The sequence below is a fragment of the Apaloderma vittatum genome, unplaced genomic scaffold, assembly GCF_000703405.1.
Source record: "Apaloderma vittatum isolate BGI_N311 unplaced genomic scaffold, ASM70340v1 scaffold10639, whole genome shotgun sequence".
Taxonomy (NCBI): domain Eukaryota; kingdom Metazoa; phylum Chordata; class Aves; order Trogoniformes; family Trogonidae; genus Apaloderma; species Apaloderma vittatum.
Genome location: NW_009736961.1, coordinates 3,659 through 21,413, shown reverse-complemented (window position 1 = coordinate 21,413; position 17,755 = coordinate 3,659). Strand labels below are relative to the sequence as shown.

General features: G+C 50.4%; 1 protein-coding gene across 1 annotated transcript in view; it reads left to right on the top strand.

Moving 5' to 3' along the window:
* Window positions 1-126: 126 nt before the first annotated feature.
* Window positions 127-17,755, top strand: part of LOC104279769 (homeobox protein aristaless-like 4) — a gene marked incomplete at both ends in the record, with an annotated part of 19,897 nt that continues 2,268 nt past the window's right edge. Inside the window, 3 exons of the mRNA XM_009877160.1 lie at window positions 127-196; window positions 9,657-9,750; window positions 14,048-14,358. Of these exons, the coding sequence (XP_009875462.1) occupies window positions 127-196; window positions 9,657-9,750; window positions 14,048-14,358 (475 nt within the window). The remainder of the gene's footprint in view (window positions 197-9,656; window positions 9,751-14,047; window positions 14,359-17,755) is intronic.

Below are 17,755 nucleotides of genomic sequence, written 5' to 3'. Positions count from 1 at the left end.
GCCCTGGCAATCGCCCTCTCTTTTCCACAATAGGGCCACCAGATCTGCCATTCAAGGGCTCCGGCACCCTCCCAGGGAGGGGAGGGAGCTCTCGCCGGGAGTTTGCCTAAGCCTCTGTTTGAACAGACACTCGGAGGTGCGGGATCTCCTCCTCCGCGGAAACCTGCGGGATTTCCTCAGGGAGCAGGACGCGAAGGTAGGGCTCACACGCTCCTTACCCCGGCTGCGCAGTCGCGGCTCTTCCCAAAAGATGGTTTGGGGGCTTCTCTTGCCTCGGACAGTAGATCTGCCCCGGAGGCTTTTACAGGATTCCTGACCCGAGCTGTTTATAACGCTCATGTCGAAGGCTCGGGAGCCTCCCTCCCCTGTATTCTTGCCGCTCCCTCGTCGCAGGAAGATTTCTTTTCTCGTTAGAGCTGTTTATTTTCGACTGCCCGCCGCTGATGGGGATTAACTCCGCTTTAGCCCTACCCTACGCCCGTTTGTAACGCCAGCAGGACCTTCCCGGCAGCGAGAACGGGGCGGAAAGAGGGAGAGAACAGAGACTTAAAACTTTTCGCAAGTCTTAATCGTTTTCCAAAGCAGCACGGCGCGAAGCAGACGAGGGGAAAAAACATACTGATGGGGAGAGAGATTTGGAGATGCTTACGGAGTGCGTCTTTTCCTAAGGGTTTGGTGTAGGAGTCCCATTAACAATATACGCTGATGCCAGATAGCGCCAAGGAGCTGTGTGTGTGTTATCTGGAGCCGCAGGCTGTTTATTTTGTGCAGCCTTTTCGAGTGTGCTTTCGGTGTGGTTGCATGACTAACCGGCTGGGGTGATTCACCGGCTGCTTTCTGGGTGACTGCTCAAAACAAGTTGTGAATCAAAAGAGATTTCTTTGGCTGCGGTTTCTAACCTCCCAAGTTAAATGCACTCAGGGTTTAAGGGGAGCTAATGTGTAGGCTTCGAGCCCTCAGATCTTGAAGATTTATTCCTTTTCCAAGCCCTGCGTTCAAAGCCATGATGAGTTTCCCTCGTAAGAGGGAGGTGGTGTCTGGGAGGCTTGGAGCCAAGGTCTGCTGCTAAAGGACATCTCCAGCCACGGCCCTGGCCATTCGGCCGCCCTAGTTCCCGGTTCTTCAGAGAGTTTCTTTCCCTGGAGTCCTTCACCCGCTTTATTTTCTTGTTCTGACTATTCGGGTAGCTGTAGCATTTCTCAGGTAAAAAAAGTGTGATGCATCCTGTGGCAGTAAGAGATTTTCTTCCGATTTCCCAGTTGGAAAAAATGAGACTCAGAACCTGCCAGTGGCTTGTGTGAGGTGAAGCTATCCCTGCTCAGTGGCATCAGCGTGACCTTCCCAGGGCTGTGGCTCCAGCAGAAGGAGGCTCTCGGTAGGCTGGGGAAGGAGCCCACTGCCAGAGTCTGAAAAGTCACAGAGTAGAGGACCTGTGTTTGGTTTTGGAGCAGACTGAACTTAGATTTCTTGAGAGCCAGGTCCTTATTCGGTGCAAGAAGCCTGTAGCAGTGGGCAGGTTCTCATACGCTCAGGTCTCTCAGTACACAAAGTGAGGGCAACCTGACAATCTCTGTTGATGGTCTCAGCTTTAAAAAACAGCTCGTCAGTGTGGGCTACCTACCTTGGCCAACATGAGATATGAGTTGGTCACAGCTTTTTAGAAAACGCTGAAAAATTCCTGCCCCAAACCCCGTATGTTTCTGAGGTATTCCTCCTACACACCTAGGGGAAAAAAAAAAACGTCCACCTCAATTGTTAATCAGCTTGTAAACATAGATCTAGTATCTTCATCTAGATATATTTTTAAAAGGAAAAGAGAGAGAGTTCTGGATTAAGAGAAGGCTGAGCAGCAACACAGCTAACACAGGACCTCTATGACTTGAGAAACATTTATGAAGAGAGGGATGGGAACATTTAATATGAATAAGGTGTTAGAGTAATTTAACATAGTTGCTTGTCTCTCAGCTGCCTCAACTTGTAAATGAAAGTTCATAAGGAGGAAAACTACTTATGTATGTTAAATAAGTGACAGTTTTATCTTCTGTGTAAATTCAGATAAACCAATATTATTATACATACTAGTGAATCTGCTCAGTTGTGTTTTCATTCATGCTAGCAAACTATCTTCATATTCTGACTGTCACATAAGTAGATATGATGTGAAAAAGCTACTGGAATCACCTCAATCTTTCTAGGGCCTTTTTTTGATTAAAGAGAGATGGGTCATGAAGCGGGGGAAGGAACAGGGATGACTGAAAAGAGGCAGGGAAGAAGAAGAGGAGCTATCTTGGATGGGTGATGAGCAGTGGCAGACCCAGCACTATTATGGAAGGTCGTCTGCAGCTGATTTTATGGACTATATAAGTATGAATCTACCAGCATTAAATTCTTCACCTCTCTGCTGAGGATAGCTGTGAGTCAACACTGAGTAGCTGCTATCTTCAGGTCCTAGCAGGATTTAGACATGACAAGCTGCTATGTCATGAGCTATGGTCTCTCCTTATCTGCACTGCTCAAAGACCATTGCATCGTCTCACTCAGCAGTTAAATGCCCATTGATATCTGATAAATGTAATTTTTTTTTAGTGAAGATGCTGCTTAAGGGTTTATCCTGTTGCAGTTAATCTGCTTGCTGGAAACAGCTGGTTGACTCAGCATTATTTCTAAATATATTCTTGATTAGCACAAATAGTGTTCATTAGCTGTAAGGCAAGAGGGTTTTCAGCTGGGGATGGAGCCTGAAAGGTAAACTGGTTTAGTCACTGATAGACATGCTCTAAGCTGAGGCTGGGGGAAAACTCTTTGGAAAGAAGTCTGAAAACTGCAGAAAACCGAACTTGTAAACTCTTGCACAGGAAAAGAGGGCAATAAGGGGGAATTCTCCCAGAAAGGGTTGAAGACAACCAGAAGATGTGCTGGGACAGTGCCCAGAGCGATCTGAAGACCCAGCTGCAAGAGCCTGTCTCTGTGAGGTGCTGAGGAACGTGTGTGACACAGGCCAGGTGATGTCTCACCAAACAGGGGAAATGAGAAGTAGTTCAGCCTGAAATGTAACAGGAGGCCTGAGCCACAGCAAGGTTTCCGAAAGAAGAAAATTGTCTCAGAAAGGGAACTGAAGGTTCCCCAGCATGAGCTGGGCATGGAGCTGGCCTCAGGATGATGGGTCAGCCAGGCAGGGCTTGGGTCACCCATAGGACTGGCCATATCCAGTCTGTGACACAGGCACGAGGAGGTCCACAGCGCTGCGTTTTTCCAGCCTCAGCGACTCCGCTCGAGAAAGGACCCCGTGGGAGGCTGATGCTTGTCCGTTCCCACCACGTGGCCAGCTGGAAAGAGCAGCCAGACAGAGCCTTGCTCTGCAGCACTTGTTCAGAGGGCAGAGCCTGAGGCCAAACGCCAGGGCAAGGGGTGTGCTCTGCAGCCTCAACCAGTGTGCTGGTCTTCGGTTCAGGAGGCCACAGGACTTTCTGGAGCACTGCAGGGTTCTTTTCCAGCCTTCCCTGGAATCGTGCATGCCCAGACCTCATCCTGGAGCAGAGTCAGGAGCACAGCTGTGGCAAGGACCCATACCTGAGAGCTGAGAAGCACAGCGTTATAGACATAAACCCGGCTTATCAAGATTTGGTCTGAACCTTCGTAAGCAGATTGGAGCCAGATATCAGCCTGAGCTAGACAGGACACAGCCAAATGCTAGAAGGCAAGAGGAAGAAGAGACCCACCTAAATTGGCAGACGACCTGCAGACATTTTCTGTTCCTCACGTCTACTGGGTGCCAGCGAGGACTTCCAAGACAAATAGCCGATGGACCAATTGCTAGACGCTTAGGCAGTTTGTGCAGGAGGCCAGAAATGCTCCGTGAAGTTTGTGGGATTTATGACAGAGCTTAAATATTGCATTTCAGCTCTTGAACAGAAGTCAGAAAGCTGCCGCTGGAAGAGAGGGAAGCTGGTTGCTTTATATAGGTATAAAGCATCCTGTGCCAGAGAGAAGAGTATTTCCATCCAGTTTGTGCCACTTCAAGCTATTAGAAAAAGGGACTGGAGCAGAGTGGAAAGCAATGGGGGACTGGCTACAGCATCAAACGTGAGTGCTGTGACTCAGTTAACCGCGGCTCTGATGGGGTGAGGAAATATCCACAGAGAGCGTCTTTATAAATGTAAAGTAAAAACCCACCAAAAGGCCCAAACTTGACTCAGGAAGCAGGGGGACCTGAAGCTGCACACGCAAAGCAGGGTAATGCTGGTTTTGAGTCAGAGCTGAGGCTGCAGCAAGGCTTTGTGGTACCCAGGGCTGGATATTAAGGTGATGTTCAGAGAACCCCGCCCTTCCCTTATAACCTTTAATTAGCTTGCTTATGGAAAGGGTGCTTTTGTGGCTGGTTGCACTGGAAATCCCCTTTTCCTTGGCCTTGGTGGCAAAATGTGGAGTTCCTGGTTGAACAACCCATTTATCTCCGTTTGGCAGTGGTCTGCCTCAGAGGGAGGGCTACAGGGGAAGCGAAGCAGCAAGAGGGGTTTGTTGCCTGTGAGAGGATGGGACAATCCAAAACAGAGCCACCCCATGGGTATGAGAGGAGGTAAGAACTGAGGAAGAGCATCCTTGATGGGAAAAACACGTGCGGGAGACTGATTTTATGCAGGAAAATGCTCAGCATAGCCAAGGTGGGAGATGAACTGAGACTCAGCATGTGCATCGCTGTAGCTGGGACCTGGTCGCTGAGCACCAGGCCTTTCAGCCTGTGGTGTTTTTCTTTGAAGATGTGGCTCATGTGAAAGAAAGAGGCTTGGGCAATCTGTTTGCAGCGCCTGCCTCCATGGGCAAGGCCCCCGAGCTGTCTCTTCGAGCTTGTAGCCAGTCCTTGGACTCCATCTGTTGTCCTGGTTAGCAAAAAAGGGCAGCAAGAGCTTCGCCGTGTAGTAATGTATTAATCAAAGGGTGCTTGTGCCTTATCATTAATAGATAATATCTGGGATGTGCCTTACTAGGCTCATTTTGGTTTCCACGGTGGATATGGCTTTCGTGTTTGCACAGGTCCGCGGCAAACTGTCGCGTGGGTCTCCCATCACCTGCGTGAGGCAGGGACTGACAGAGCTGGCATGGCCACCCGGTTCCCATGCCATTGCTAAGGACATCCCAGCATACAGGAGACCCTTGCACAGGAGCTGCTCATTTTAAAAAAGCGCTGTCGAGGGCTGGAGGCAGCTGATGTATAATTGAACCCGGAGGGAGGGCAGCCCCTCCCCAGTGCACCGACAGCGTGCCCGGCCTCACGGGGCAGGGATCCTGCTACTGGAGCTCTTGGGCTTACAAAAGCTCCACATGCTCCTTGTGAGAAGAAAAATCTCCATCAGTGGCCAGAGCAGAGGGGCTGAAGCAGTTGGACACAGGTGGAGTTGCCTCTGGGGTGGGGACAGCGCCGGCAGGAGACCGTCGTCTCCAAAGGCCCACACCTCCTTCAAATGCTTTTTTTCAAGGCAGACATCTTCCTCAGCAGGACAGCAAGAAAAGATCGAGGCTGTCTTTTTTTTTTTTTTTTTTTTTTTTCCCCTCCTTTCTTTCGCAGTCTGCAGGAATGAAAACGCTCCGGCTTCATTCGGTGAATGTAGGTTTGCAAGGGCAGAGTCCAAGGAGCTAAAAGTGTCCCTCAAAAAGGCTGCTGGTATCAAAACAAGGTGTGAACTGAAAAAAAAACCAACCCAACTCTCATCTGGCAACCATGTCTGCTTTCGAATACGGGCCCTCTTCAGAGTAGCAGGGCAAAAGCTGTCTGGTCATGGTGGGAAAGCTTGGAATTTAAAACTGAAATGTTGTATAAGAAATGAGGAAATAAAACAATGGGTGATGAGTATTCATGAGAGCTCATTATACCCGAAACACTCAAAAAGGAGATTCTGAGGTTTCGCTATGATGTCAAAACCATTGGACATCTTGAGGTTGCAAAATCCTTAGTCAAGCCAAAAAAAAAGAACTGGCTTTGAGAAAAATGCAGACAGATGATGGAAAATTGCTACAGGAAATGTGATGCATTTTCTTGCATGTGCTGTGTTTCAAAAGTGGGTCCCCAAAGATGGGGAGAAACCTCACTGAGCAGTGTCTCCTGGGGACCTAGCTGCGATTCGTCGCTGTTGATGTTGTTGGGCCTCTGCCTGAGATGGAATCTGCCAGACAATATTTGTTGGTAGCTATGGATTTCTTTAGAAAATGACCCAAAGCTTACCCAAAAAGGAACCAAGAGACTGTGATTGCAACCAAGCTTCTAAGGGATGAATTTTTCACCATATTTGGGGACCTTGACAAGAAGGAGAGTCCAACAAGGCAGAGGCTTTGAGGCAGGTTTGTAGGATGCGTGTAGATGCAACAGGAGGTGTACCCAAGCATCCTATGGATGATGGAGAGGGGAAGCTTGGCTGGTGCTGAGAGGAGGCTTTTGAGCCAACTGCATGACACTTGGACTAGATGCCTCTATTTATACAAGCTGGTCTCCCAGTGCTGCTCCTCAACGACCACGACTAATTCAGCGCTTCGTATATTCTCTTGATTTTAACGACTTTCAGAGAAATGGAAAGTGCAGTCTGACCCCAATTCTCCTTTTCAGACATTACCCAGGAAAACATAGCACGCTCCTTGAAGAGGTTCATAAATTAAGGCTATTTGGCATGGGCTGGGCTCTGCGAAATAACGAAGCGGAACTGCTCGGGTATTTTCCTAGAGAAAAACAAATGTGAGTATTGCCCCAGGAAAGATGCACATTCTCTGATGTGGGGAAACCCATCTGATTCCCTGTCCCACGAAGATGGAGAGGTTGGGAACCCAAAGCAGATGAGCCACGGTGTTTAGTGGTGACCGCATCCATGTGTTAACGTGAAAGAGGCCAGTGGCTCGTGGTCCAGGAGGAGTTACAAGGGAAGCCAAATACAGCTGTAGATGTTGAGCCATCTACATTTCATAGATGAGATCTATGAAAATGGCCTGAATTGAAATTATTAGGAGTGTGTAAATGGCTGAATGGGTTGTCCTGACATTCTCTCTCCCAGTATGGGCCAGGGTTCTGCTGGCAGGAGGCTGAGCAGGGGCTGGTTCTGCAGGGATGCCTTGGGCCAAGCAGGTCTCTTTGGCTCACCCAGATGTGCTGATTGGGAGCCAGGGCAAGCTGATGAAACCAGGCTGTGAAGACACCAAAGACTTGCTAGAAGTGAGAACATCTCTGCTCCACAACCCTCAGCTCTCCTGGGAGAGCTTTCTCCTCAGGGGCAAGACCCATTAAATAAGGAGATGAGACACCGGCTTCCAGACCTTCCCCGACTGTTAATGATCTATAGAGCTTCTTCCTGTAGCATATGAGCATCTCAGTCCATTTGCTGATAGGAGATGGAGCACCAATGTTCCCCTTTCTGTTTACTCCAGATCACGTTTTTGACAAAGTTACACAACTCCCTTTCAGCTGGGAGTTGTTTTACAAAGGAGTTACTTACATGGGAAGGTTATTTAGTCCAGTATGTGCAATAGCTTGGAGCAAACTGGGCTGTACGGCAGTTGTGCTATCCTCAGCTGGGGGAGGAGGAGTCAATGGGGAAGAACGTTGTGATTTAAGTCGATTTGGGAAGCTGCATCTTTGCTTTGGGAAAACAGAGGACACGAGGTGCAAATGCTGGGAGGATTCCTAATTGCAGGTGAGCCTCTAGGAACAGCACAGGGGCTCTCTGACCTGCTCCAGGATGGAAAGCTTCCACAGCTTCCTCTAAAACCTTGGCCTGAAAACCTACAAGCTTGTTGGAAGCTACAAGCTGTGTCCACTGAAGGAGTTTCGTAGTTTGGAGCCCCATTATTTACCTTCGACTGTGTATCTCCTCCTTGTGCGTGCGTGTCGGCCGGTGCCAGGAGCAGGGAGCTGGAAGATCTGTGGTGGAGAGTAGGTAGGGACATGGTGGACACATGAGATAAGAACCTTTCCCCTGGCTGGATGAGCAACACTGGCAGAGGTAGGTTTCTGGGGCAAATACTCCTTTTTGTGAGTTCCTAAAGCCCATTTCTCTAAATACTTGCTAGCGTTTACTTGACATTCACAGTCACTCGTGTCGATATGATCCCACCCTGGAATGTTAACTGGAAACAAACACAAAAGCGGGCGCGAGCTCGGCTGATGTGGATGCAGCTTTTAATTTAGGCTGATTGTCATGGTCATCGTCTTTCACATAATCATCCGGTTCTGCTGAGGATTAGTGGTGCTCCAGGAGCTTCATTGCTTCCAAGAGTGATGATTTTTTTTTGTTCTCTATTAGGAAGCATGTTACCAGAGTCAACTGGTGTTTGTGTCTACTGCCTGACACTTCCTACCAAAATCCTGCCCCCAGTTGCTTCTAACTTAATCAAAACTTAATGATTTGGCGTAAAAGCTCCCACAGCAGTTGTTTGCCTCTGGCTGTTTTTATAATACTATTTTATTTTATTTTTTAAAGTTCATCTGAATCAATTAAGCCATTTCCAAGAATGTAGCTGAAACAAAGCACGTATTTGTTTTCTCTGTGTCTGAAAAAAATCTAACGATGTCTTTTTCTTTCCTGTGCACTGTCAAGCTCGTCAGGCTTGCAGTGGAGCTGAGCTCTGGATAAGGACAGGGAGGCCAAAATACCAAGGTATTGCATGATTTGGGGCATCTGAGAGGCATAGCTGAGGCCAACAGTGACAATTAAATGTGCTGTGAGGTGAAGTAGTTCCCAAATGAAACTAAGTCCCCCTTCCCCGAGCTCAGAGTGTTCAGTGCGCTGAATAACTTGACAAACACATTTCACCCTTTGAGTAATACCTATCTCCCATTTTGCAAGTAAGAGCACACAATCTAGCTCACTGCTACCTAGTGGCCATTTTTTTTTATTCTTAATATCTGTCATTTGCCCCACATCTTGCTATTCTCAACCCAAAATGAAGAGCGTAGGTTGCTGGCTGCGAACGTTATTCATTGTGCATTTACCAGCGGAATCTTGGGCACATTCATCCCATTTCCTCTCAGTGCCTCGTTATCAATAAACCTTTGCCTCGTTGCTTCTATAAATTGTTTTCATCCCTTTCGTTTGTGAACCATGTGGTTGGGCTCTTGCACAAATCATAGAATCCTAGAATGTCTTAGGTGGGAAGGGACCTCAGAGATCATCCAATCCAACCCCCCTGCCATGGGCAGGGACGCCCTTAACCAGCCCAGGTTGCTCAAGGACTCATCCAACCTGGCCTTGAACACCTCCAGGCAGGGGGCAGCAACAGCCTCTTTGGGCAATCTATGCCAGAGTCTTGCCACCCTCAGACTGAAGAATTTCTTTCTAAGATCCAATAGTTCATGAGAATAATTGCCCAAGTCATCCAGTTCTGGTTTTACTCCTTCATAAGCTGTCAAAACTTCATTTAGAGGAGATTATTGAACATACCTATGTTGGCTTTTTTTTTGATGAAGAAAATATTGTGCTTAAACCGTGAAGCAAGCAGACTTTCCCAGTATTTTCCTGAAGTCCCACAGGGATCATGCACCTTCTCTCTGCTGTGAGATGAAGGACATGGAGCTAACCCTCCAGAGATAAAAGTGCACTAAGCTCAGGGCTACATTTCAGGACCGAGGAGAAAAAAAGAAGAGTTTCAGACGTTCTTTCTGTCATCTTCATGCCCCCAAGAAGAAGAAATGCGAGCTGGTGGAGCCTCAATTGGTGGTGGGCTCCCATTGGAGGCGGCAGTGGTGGTTCCGCACCTCGGTGGCAGATGCCGGTGGTGAGGGTAGTCCTGGAGCCAGGCTGGGGCAGGGTCTGGAGGGATCCTACGGAGGCCAAGGGTTTATTAAACTTCAGTTTAACTGGAGCTGAAATACCCACCTCTAACGCAGAGGTTAACGGAGACCTTTTCTGTAGATGCTTTAAGATGCTCTTTGGGGATACGTAGAAGAAGATTGTGGTGTTCCGAGTAATTTAAATATTTGTTTAGACTGGGGAAGGGGCATCTGGAGTTTCCAGGCACGCCAGTCTTAGGCAGATTTTCTTTTCTTTGCCCGTTTTCCCCAGTTATAGCAGAGACACGCTGTGGTTCATGGCCGGGCCACACAGCACAGCTATGTAGGGACATTAGCAACTCCCAAACCTGGCCAGTCTTGAGTTTTGCAGTGTGCAAAAATAAGTTTTAGCCTCGCTTCCAATAACAAGCGGGTTTGGGGATGGCTGGATGTTTTTCCTTCCTTCATCCGTGCCTTTCTGTACTAATCAGCTGTATAAAACTGAAGAATGGCAGAACTGTTTTGCTAAAAGAACCTGGCCCAAACTTTGGCCCCGTGTTTAAACTCAACCCTTTCTGTGGTTCACTGAGGTTCAGCCAACTTCTAGGTGTTTTTTGTTTTCACTCCAGCTCTCCCATCACTCCAGCTTCCCAATTCCCAAGTGAAAATTGTAGCACCCAAATCTCTCCTGAGACACGACGTCCTGAGCCCGCTCAGCTGCCTCTTTGTCTTTTCAAAGTTCTCCTGTCACTAATTTGAACCACAAATGCAGAGGTTGGCCGAGTTCTGGCGAAGTGGCTCTAAATCTCCCTCCTCCTGCCCCTCTGCTCCGCCAGGGCGTTTCGGGTTTACGACTCCAGCCTCTCCGTCCCCAGCAGCACGAAGCAGGCAAGTGGAAGTCACCTCTGGGAGGCAGCTGAACTTCAGCAATGTGTCGCTCGCCTCCGCCGCCTCCAAGTCGCTTTGGTTAGAGCGGACAGAGAGAAGAACTCAGAGTGAGACAGACCGACGGACCCAATGGAGGTGAATGTTGCCCGGGCCGGCACAGGCACGCAGGATGGGTTGAATCACCCTCCAAGCTGGCAGGGAATGAAGCCGTACCACGGCCAGACACGGGAGCAAGGCTCAGCAGCCTTCAGGGGGTTTTGCCCTCGCGTCCGTCTCCTCTAATGAGGCGGCTGCTTTGGATCTGCTGTCACGCGCCACGGCTGGTGGTGCTTTGTTGGTGAGGAAGACAACATGTGTTGAGACCAAGGAAGGTTGCACCTGGCTCTTTGTACCTCCCTCTCACCCAGCCTTGGGTGGGAATTGCAGGGGAGATGTGCTGGAGATGAGAGGGAGGTGCTGGAGGAGATGGAGTTTGGTGGCGGGGAAGCCACAGTACCCAGCCGGGTGGTTTCATTTTCTCCCCGTGAAGGCAACAACAGAACATTTTCTCACCCTGTATTGCGTTCTGGCTGCCACAAAGTCAGCTGCAATTACGACAGGTTGCTGGAAGGGTTTTTGTGCCTTCAAAAGTCTCTAGTCAGCTCCTTCCTGCTGCTCAAAGGAACGTGCCACGTAAGAAGGACTTGGGGCATAAACGGTGCTTTTTTTCCTCTCACCACAGCTTCTATCCAGAGTTTTCCGTGCTGATTTGTTTGTACAAAAGCCAGTTTTGTTAGTGGCCTTTAAAGAACATGAAAGAGGAGCAGGCAGCGCCTGTTGCTTTTGTGCAGTCCACACTGAGCCGTCCCCAAGTAGCCACAGGGTGTGTGAATGCAGCTGATCGGACACTAAAGCCACACGTGCCCTCAAAAGCAGGTGGTTGTTTTGTGGGAGAAAAAGAAGAAAAAGCAAGCTGGTTTAGGAAAAAAGCAAGAGGAGAAGCAACAATGGATGCACATGTGGACACCCAGGTGCTGTCAGGAGGAGCACAGTAGAAGGAAAGAGGAGCTGCCTGGAGCATGGTCCAGCCTTCCTTCAGGTTCTGTAGGATCAACTATATGAGCTCCCGGGCTGGGACAGATGTGCCTTCCCATGGGAACCAGCTCTGCTTTCTGCAAACTCAAGGGAACTGCTGGCAGGCTGGGCACGAGGCGGTGGGTTCATCCTTTACTCGGAGCTGAAACGGAGATGCTCTGACCAGATTCTGCTTAGCAGCAAATGTAACCGTGGCTGCCACAACGATGCTGATGGCTCGTGTCTTATGTAGACCTCTACCACCTGTATTTGGGATGACTGCTGCCCAGTTTTACGCTTCAGTTCAGTCCAAGAGTGAAGGTGTGGTTAAGCATCTGACCACGCTAAAAAAATCAGTGGTGCCACATGCAGCTAAAAAATTGTGAGTATCAGTCTCTAAACTCTTCTCTGCATCCGCAGACTGCGAGAGCGCAGAGAAATAAACCTCAAGATGTGGGTCTTTGTATTTCTAAAATCCAGCCGCTCTGTTTTACCCTATGTCACCCAAAACGTGGCTGCTTTCCCGATATTGACAGCCTGCATTGCGATGACGAGCAGGAGGCAGAAAGATGCTGCAGGCAGTGCGGGAATAAATATAATGGTTTCAGCACGTGGATGCACCAAGCTGGCTTCACTCCGAGTTGAATTTCACGGATAAGATCATACATAGCGAAGATTTTATATGATCACCCTTACAATATATCTCGCTACAGGAACCGAACAGATACAGGTTGTGAATCCAAACAGAGGCCTGGAGGGGCTCGCGATGCTCACGTTACCTCCTCGTCCTGGAGATCTTCACAACATGTCACTCAAGGTCTCCCTAGGCTTGATTAGAAACAGCCACCCCGAAACTTCACATGGAACTTTGAGGCCATCTCCAGTTACAGGAAGTCTGGGCATACCCACATGCAGATGTGCGCGATTTGCTGCACTTCAAGCAGCTGGCATGCCTGTCTGGAGGTCAGGGAGCCCGTTCCTAAGGAATTAGGGATACTCCTCGGGATGCTCAGTCGAGGGTGGACGCTCCTTGTCCTCTCTCTGCTCCCCATCCCACCGCCCTGCTCTTGGAGGCAGCTCATTCCCGTGCGTGTGTGTTTGTGTGGAGCATTCCTCGGTTTGCTGAGCTGCCTCAGCAGATAAGAAATGGCAGAGGAGCTCCCCAGGAAAAGTCTCAGGTCTCATGTTTGCTGCTGCTGGAGTCGGTGGGGAGCTGGAGGCTGGGGAGGCAGCCGGCACAAAGGCTGAGCAAAATGCACCGAGATTCCTGGCACTGTAAATAATAAATAAGAGAAAGGAGGAAATAAAGAATTCTTGCAGCAGTTGTATTTATTTTTCACACCGTCTCTACTCACTCTCGTAGGTGGCATGCACCTAGTTTTATTTATTTATTACTCCGTCTCTACTCACTCTCATAGGTGGCATCCGTAGGTCCATTGCTGCAGATGTTTTGGAACTGTTTTATTACCATTAGTTTTGAAAATAATAAATATCTTGGCCGTAGCATATGATTTACCCAAGGTGTGGGGCAGAGCACTGTCTCGCCACTTTGGACTGTCCGCCAACATCCTGCAGGAGCAATGGAGGAGGTTGGAGAGCACAGGTGTGAAGAGGAGGCAGGGTGGCCATCACTGCCCTGGACACCTGGGAGCACAAATCTTGGCAAAAACATTCCTAAGGATCAAAATAAAGAGCGTTGAGATACACAACATCAGGCTTTGCTGAGCTTTACGGGGAGCTTCTCCAAAGCCTGAGGGCACAAAGTGAGAGAAAGTAATAAATCTGAAAACACGGTAGGGTGGTAGTGGCAGATAGCTCCTGCATCTCCGGAGCCTTCACCCCAGGTCTGACTTTGACCCCTCTCTACTACCTGGACAAAGTGGAAGGATGTTGTAACGTGGGATGAGTGTTGGAAAAAAACAAAAACAACAACAAAAAAAGGAATTTCCAAAGATACAGGCTAAGATGCCTGAGCTGGCATTAATGACCCTGGATATGACATAGTTGGGGGAAAGCTCTCAGTGGGGACATCACTAGATGGTGGAGCTCCTTCCCAAAAACACTGATCCTTAGACTGAGAATGTTTAAAAAAAGAGATAATATGAAAGAAAATGATAATAATAATAAAAAGATTAGCCAGTTGGCACAATCCCTGGGCTTGGTAAGGGCAGCATGGATAGGAATTACTAACCTAACCACTCTGGGCAGAGATTGAAGCATTCACCTCCTGATTCACTGAACAGCTCTTGTAAGTCACTGCCTGTTAATTAATTGGTTGATAGATTTACATTTGTTTCCTTCCCTCTCTCCCCCTCCCCATCCCCCTCAAACCCACCCTCCTCTCCCCTCCCTCCCGAATAGGTAAGGAGAGCAGTCTGGGAGAGGCTGACCTGCAGCCAAGCTCCGACCCTTCGGGAATGGACAGCAGCTACCTCAGCGTGAAGGATGCCGGGGTGAAAGTGCCCCAGGACAGGGCCAGCACGGACCTCCCCAGCCCCATGGACAAGGCCGACTCAGAGAGCAACAAGGGCAAAAAACGGAGGAACCGCACCACCTTCACTAGTTACCAGCTGGAGGAGCTGGAGAAGGTCTTCCAGAAAACCCACTACCCGGACGTCTACGCCAGGGAGCAGCTGGCCATGAGGACAGACCTCACCGAGGCTCGTGTGCAGGTAATGGGGGATGTGCCTGGGGCTGGGTGAGGGGTGGGTGAGCCATCAGCAAGCCCAGCAGGCTCTTTCTGGTGAGACGGGGAGGCAGAGGTGACTGGGACATTCAGAAACACAGAGTGTGACACAGGAGAGGAAGCTCTTGTTGCCCCCTTGCCTAAGCAGTGCCGAGGCTGCGAGAAGCCTGGTGATCTGGAGCAAAAAAATAATGGTGCCACCACCTCGTGAGGAGCAGGAGAGTCTCAACCCCTTCCACCCACACGGGAGCCAGCTCCCATGAACTGGCTTCCCCAAAATGACCTGGAAGTGAGCTCCCCACTGAAGGAATGAGCCAGTCTCCAAGTGCTGCTCAAGATTAAACCGACAGCCTGGCAGAGCTCAGAAGCGTGTGTGAAAAGGAGCATCGTCCCTCGGAGTGAACATCTACAGCTCACACCTTGATGGCCACCAAAGGTCCCGCTGGAGCTTAGGCTCTCGATTCTCCACTCTAGCTAATCCCAGGACTTCCACCTGCAGACATTTAGCACCTCACCACCCCAGTATCAAGAACATCCAGCTGTATCTCTTACACCAGGAAGACTCCCAGGTGCCCCACAGCTCAGCCACCCTCTGCTCTTGCCTTTACAAGTAGTCACTGCAAAAGGTTGAAGCAGTCAGGCCAGCATCCTCGCGCATTTACTTCCAGCAGGATTTTCCTGGTCTGCTTGCCTCGCTTGGCTGGCAGGGCTGGCGTGCTCTTCCTGCCCACAGCTGTTTCTCTTTATTCCAGTAGAAAGCGACGCGGCTCTCGGGGGAGACGGGTGGAGGATGGCAGCTCCACCGACCTCGGCTCTTTACTTCTGCCGCCGGATCCAGCCTTTGCTTTCCCAGGGACACGTCACAGGTGCTGATGGCGTCTCCTGGGAGGAGGCCAGGCGCAGCGTCGGGTTTCCGACCCCACAGCGTGTGAAATTCTTTTCGCTGGGGGATGAGAACAAGGTGCTGGAGGGTGCTGAGCTCCTGCTCCTCGCCTCCAAGCTGGAGCTGATTCACAGAGCCAGGGCAGGTGAGGCAGATGCCACAACTCAGAAGCTCAGGGTTTTGGCTTTGTTTGGTTTTTACCCCCAGTTTACCGCTGGATAATGCTGCGGAAGCAGCCAGGAGGGAATCTGGGTTTCACCCTGCCCTGAGATAATCACGGGCAGCCGAGAACCTCCCTTCTCCTCTTGAGCCCACATCTTGCTCAGGATGGCGATGACAGGGCTCGTGTGACACAGCGCCTGAAGGACTTGTCCGAGTGGCCTGGCCTCTCGAGCACTTACCCCAGGGTGCATTTCACTCAGCTCCCTACCCCTAGCTGTGGCGAGGAGGACCCTGTCCCTGCAGGCTGACACCCAGCCACCACCACCTCCCCACGAAGGGCTCTTCAGCCTCCTCATGCCTGGGGAGCCAGAACCAGCCAGGCTCACACCAGCTGGGGTACGGGGTACCCCAGGTAGGAGCAAGCAGTGTGTTACCAGGGTGCCAGGGCTGGCTGGAGAGATGCTTAGCCTCGGTGTGGTGGGGACACAGCCTGGGATGGCACAAGGGCTCTTCTGCTGATGGCGTGGGGCTGCGCTTCCCACCAGGGCAGCTTTAGGAGGCCAGAGCCTCAGTGGAATCGCCCTAGTACCTGTCTTCAGCTCTGGGTTGTGTTCTAGCTTGTTTAGGCTCATTTTTTTTGTTCTCCTCCCACCCCTCTGCTCTGTGGGGACCTCCCCAGGCCACCCTCAAGGGCCATCAGCATCAGAGTGGGCAAGGCCATGGGGCAGCAGCCCCAGAGACCAATGGTGAAGCAAAAGGACCCCACCAGGGCTGAGGCAGAGGGTGGATACCACAAATAAGCCACGAGTTCCTTACTTTGCTCCTCCTGCAAACCAAATAGCTGCGATGGACTCAGACACTCTCTGCCAAGCTGGCAGAGGGGTTCTGGCTGCTGTGGGGTGTCTGAACACACACCTCCTGCAGCCCCAAGGGCTTTGAAGAGGGGCTCAGCAGCCCCTCTCCAATGGAAGTTGTTGTCCTCGAAGGGATGGTGAGTGTCCTGACATGATTTCATGGAGGTCAAGCTTCAGGTGCCTGCAAGGCTGAGGTAAGCCAAGCAGAGGGGCAGGCAGCTCTGCATGGTTTGTTTCCCATTCCTTTTTCCTCATCTTCCACAAGTGGGGCTGCAGAACCCCTAAAAGAGCTCCCGCTCGGTACCAGCAACAATTTCCTGAGCAGCATCTCTCTTGCAGCAGATGACCAAGGAGGTGGCACTAGAGAACCACGGGAGCCACAAACGTGTATTCACACGTGGCTTCTTCCCTGTGCATGGCACAGAACCCCTCAGCCCTCCCAGAGATGGCCTCATGACTGCCAGGCCCATTAATGAAATGTTTTTGGTGATGACCCTGTGATGAGTCGGAGGCTTGAAAGCGAAAGGGAAATGTCAAACTCGGCCGTAGCAAAATCACCGCCCTGGAAAAAAAAAAAAAGAAAAGAAAAGAAAAGAAAGAAAGCAAAGCAAAGCAAGAAGTAATATATCTTGATCCCTTTTCCCCCATAAAACCCTGGGAGGCTGGTGGAAGCAGCGGAAAGACTGAGCTAAGCCTGCAGGAAATTAAACATGAAATGAAAACAAGCTCGAGTTATTCAATTCTCTCATCCCAGGCTCCAATTTCCCATTCCAGGCCACTGATAAAATGGTGTCCAGTTTCAGCGCTCCAAGGATGAATTCTGGCTCTGTTCTTTCAGGCTGGAAGGCAAAAAGGCTGGTGGCCATCTCCGGGAAGAGAGGAGACAAGCCTGGCCTTTCTCAGAGGGATGGGGTCCTGCAGAGAGACGGGCAGATGGACGGAGGGAGGAGGACAGGGATGGGGAGAAGGGATGCAGCCAGGGGAGAGCAGCAGCGTGAGTGGTTCGAAGGCATCGGGTTGATTGTCTTTAGCATCGGGGCAGTGAGGGGAGGGCTTGAGCACGGGGCCTGGGGCACCATCCCTGGCTGGAGGGAGGTGGGTGAGATCCCAGCTCAGCACACCCACCCCAGACCGGCGATACCGGCGGTGTGCCAGGGTATCAGGAGCCTCCCAATTTCTTTGTCTTGGGCCATTCCCGCACCTCTCCCTCCTCCCCTACTCCCCCACGCTGGAGCACATCAGCTGTGTATGCATATGGATTTAGGCACCAGCATATGGCTGAATGTTTTTATGGAGACGTGAAACATTTTCGGTTCTGTAGATTTTTATAGGGCTGATCTGGTATGTCAGGGCTTATCAAAGCCTTGTCTGTGGGAGGCAGATACACAACGTTGCTCTACACCCCTGCTCTAATTGTTAACACCAAGGTGCAGCCCACAGCGATTGCGCATCCCCACACCGAGAACCCCTGGCCTGACCCCAAA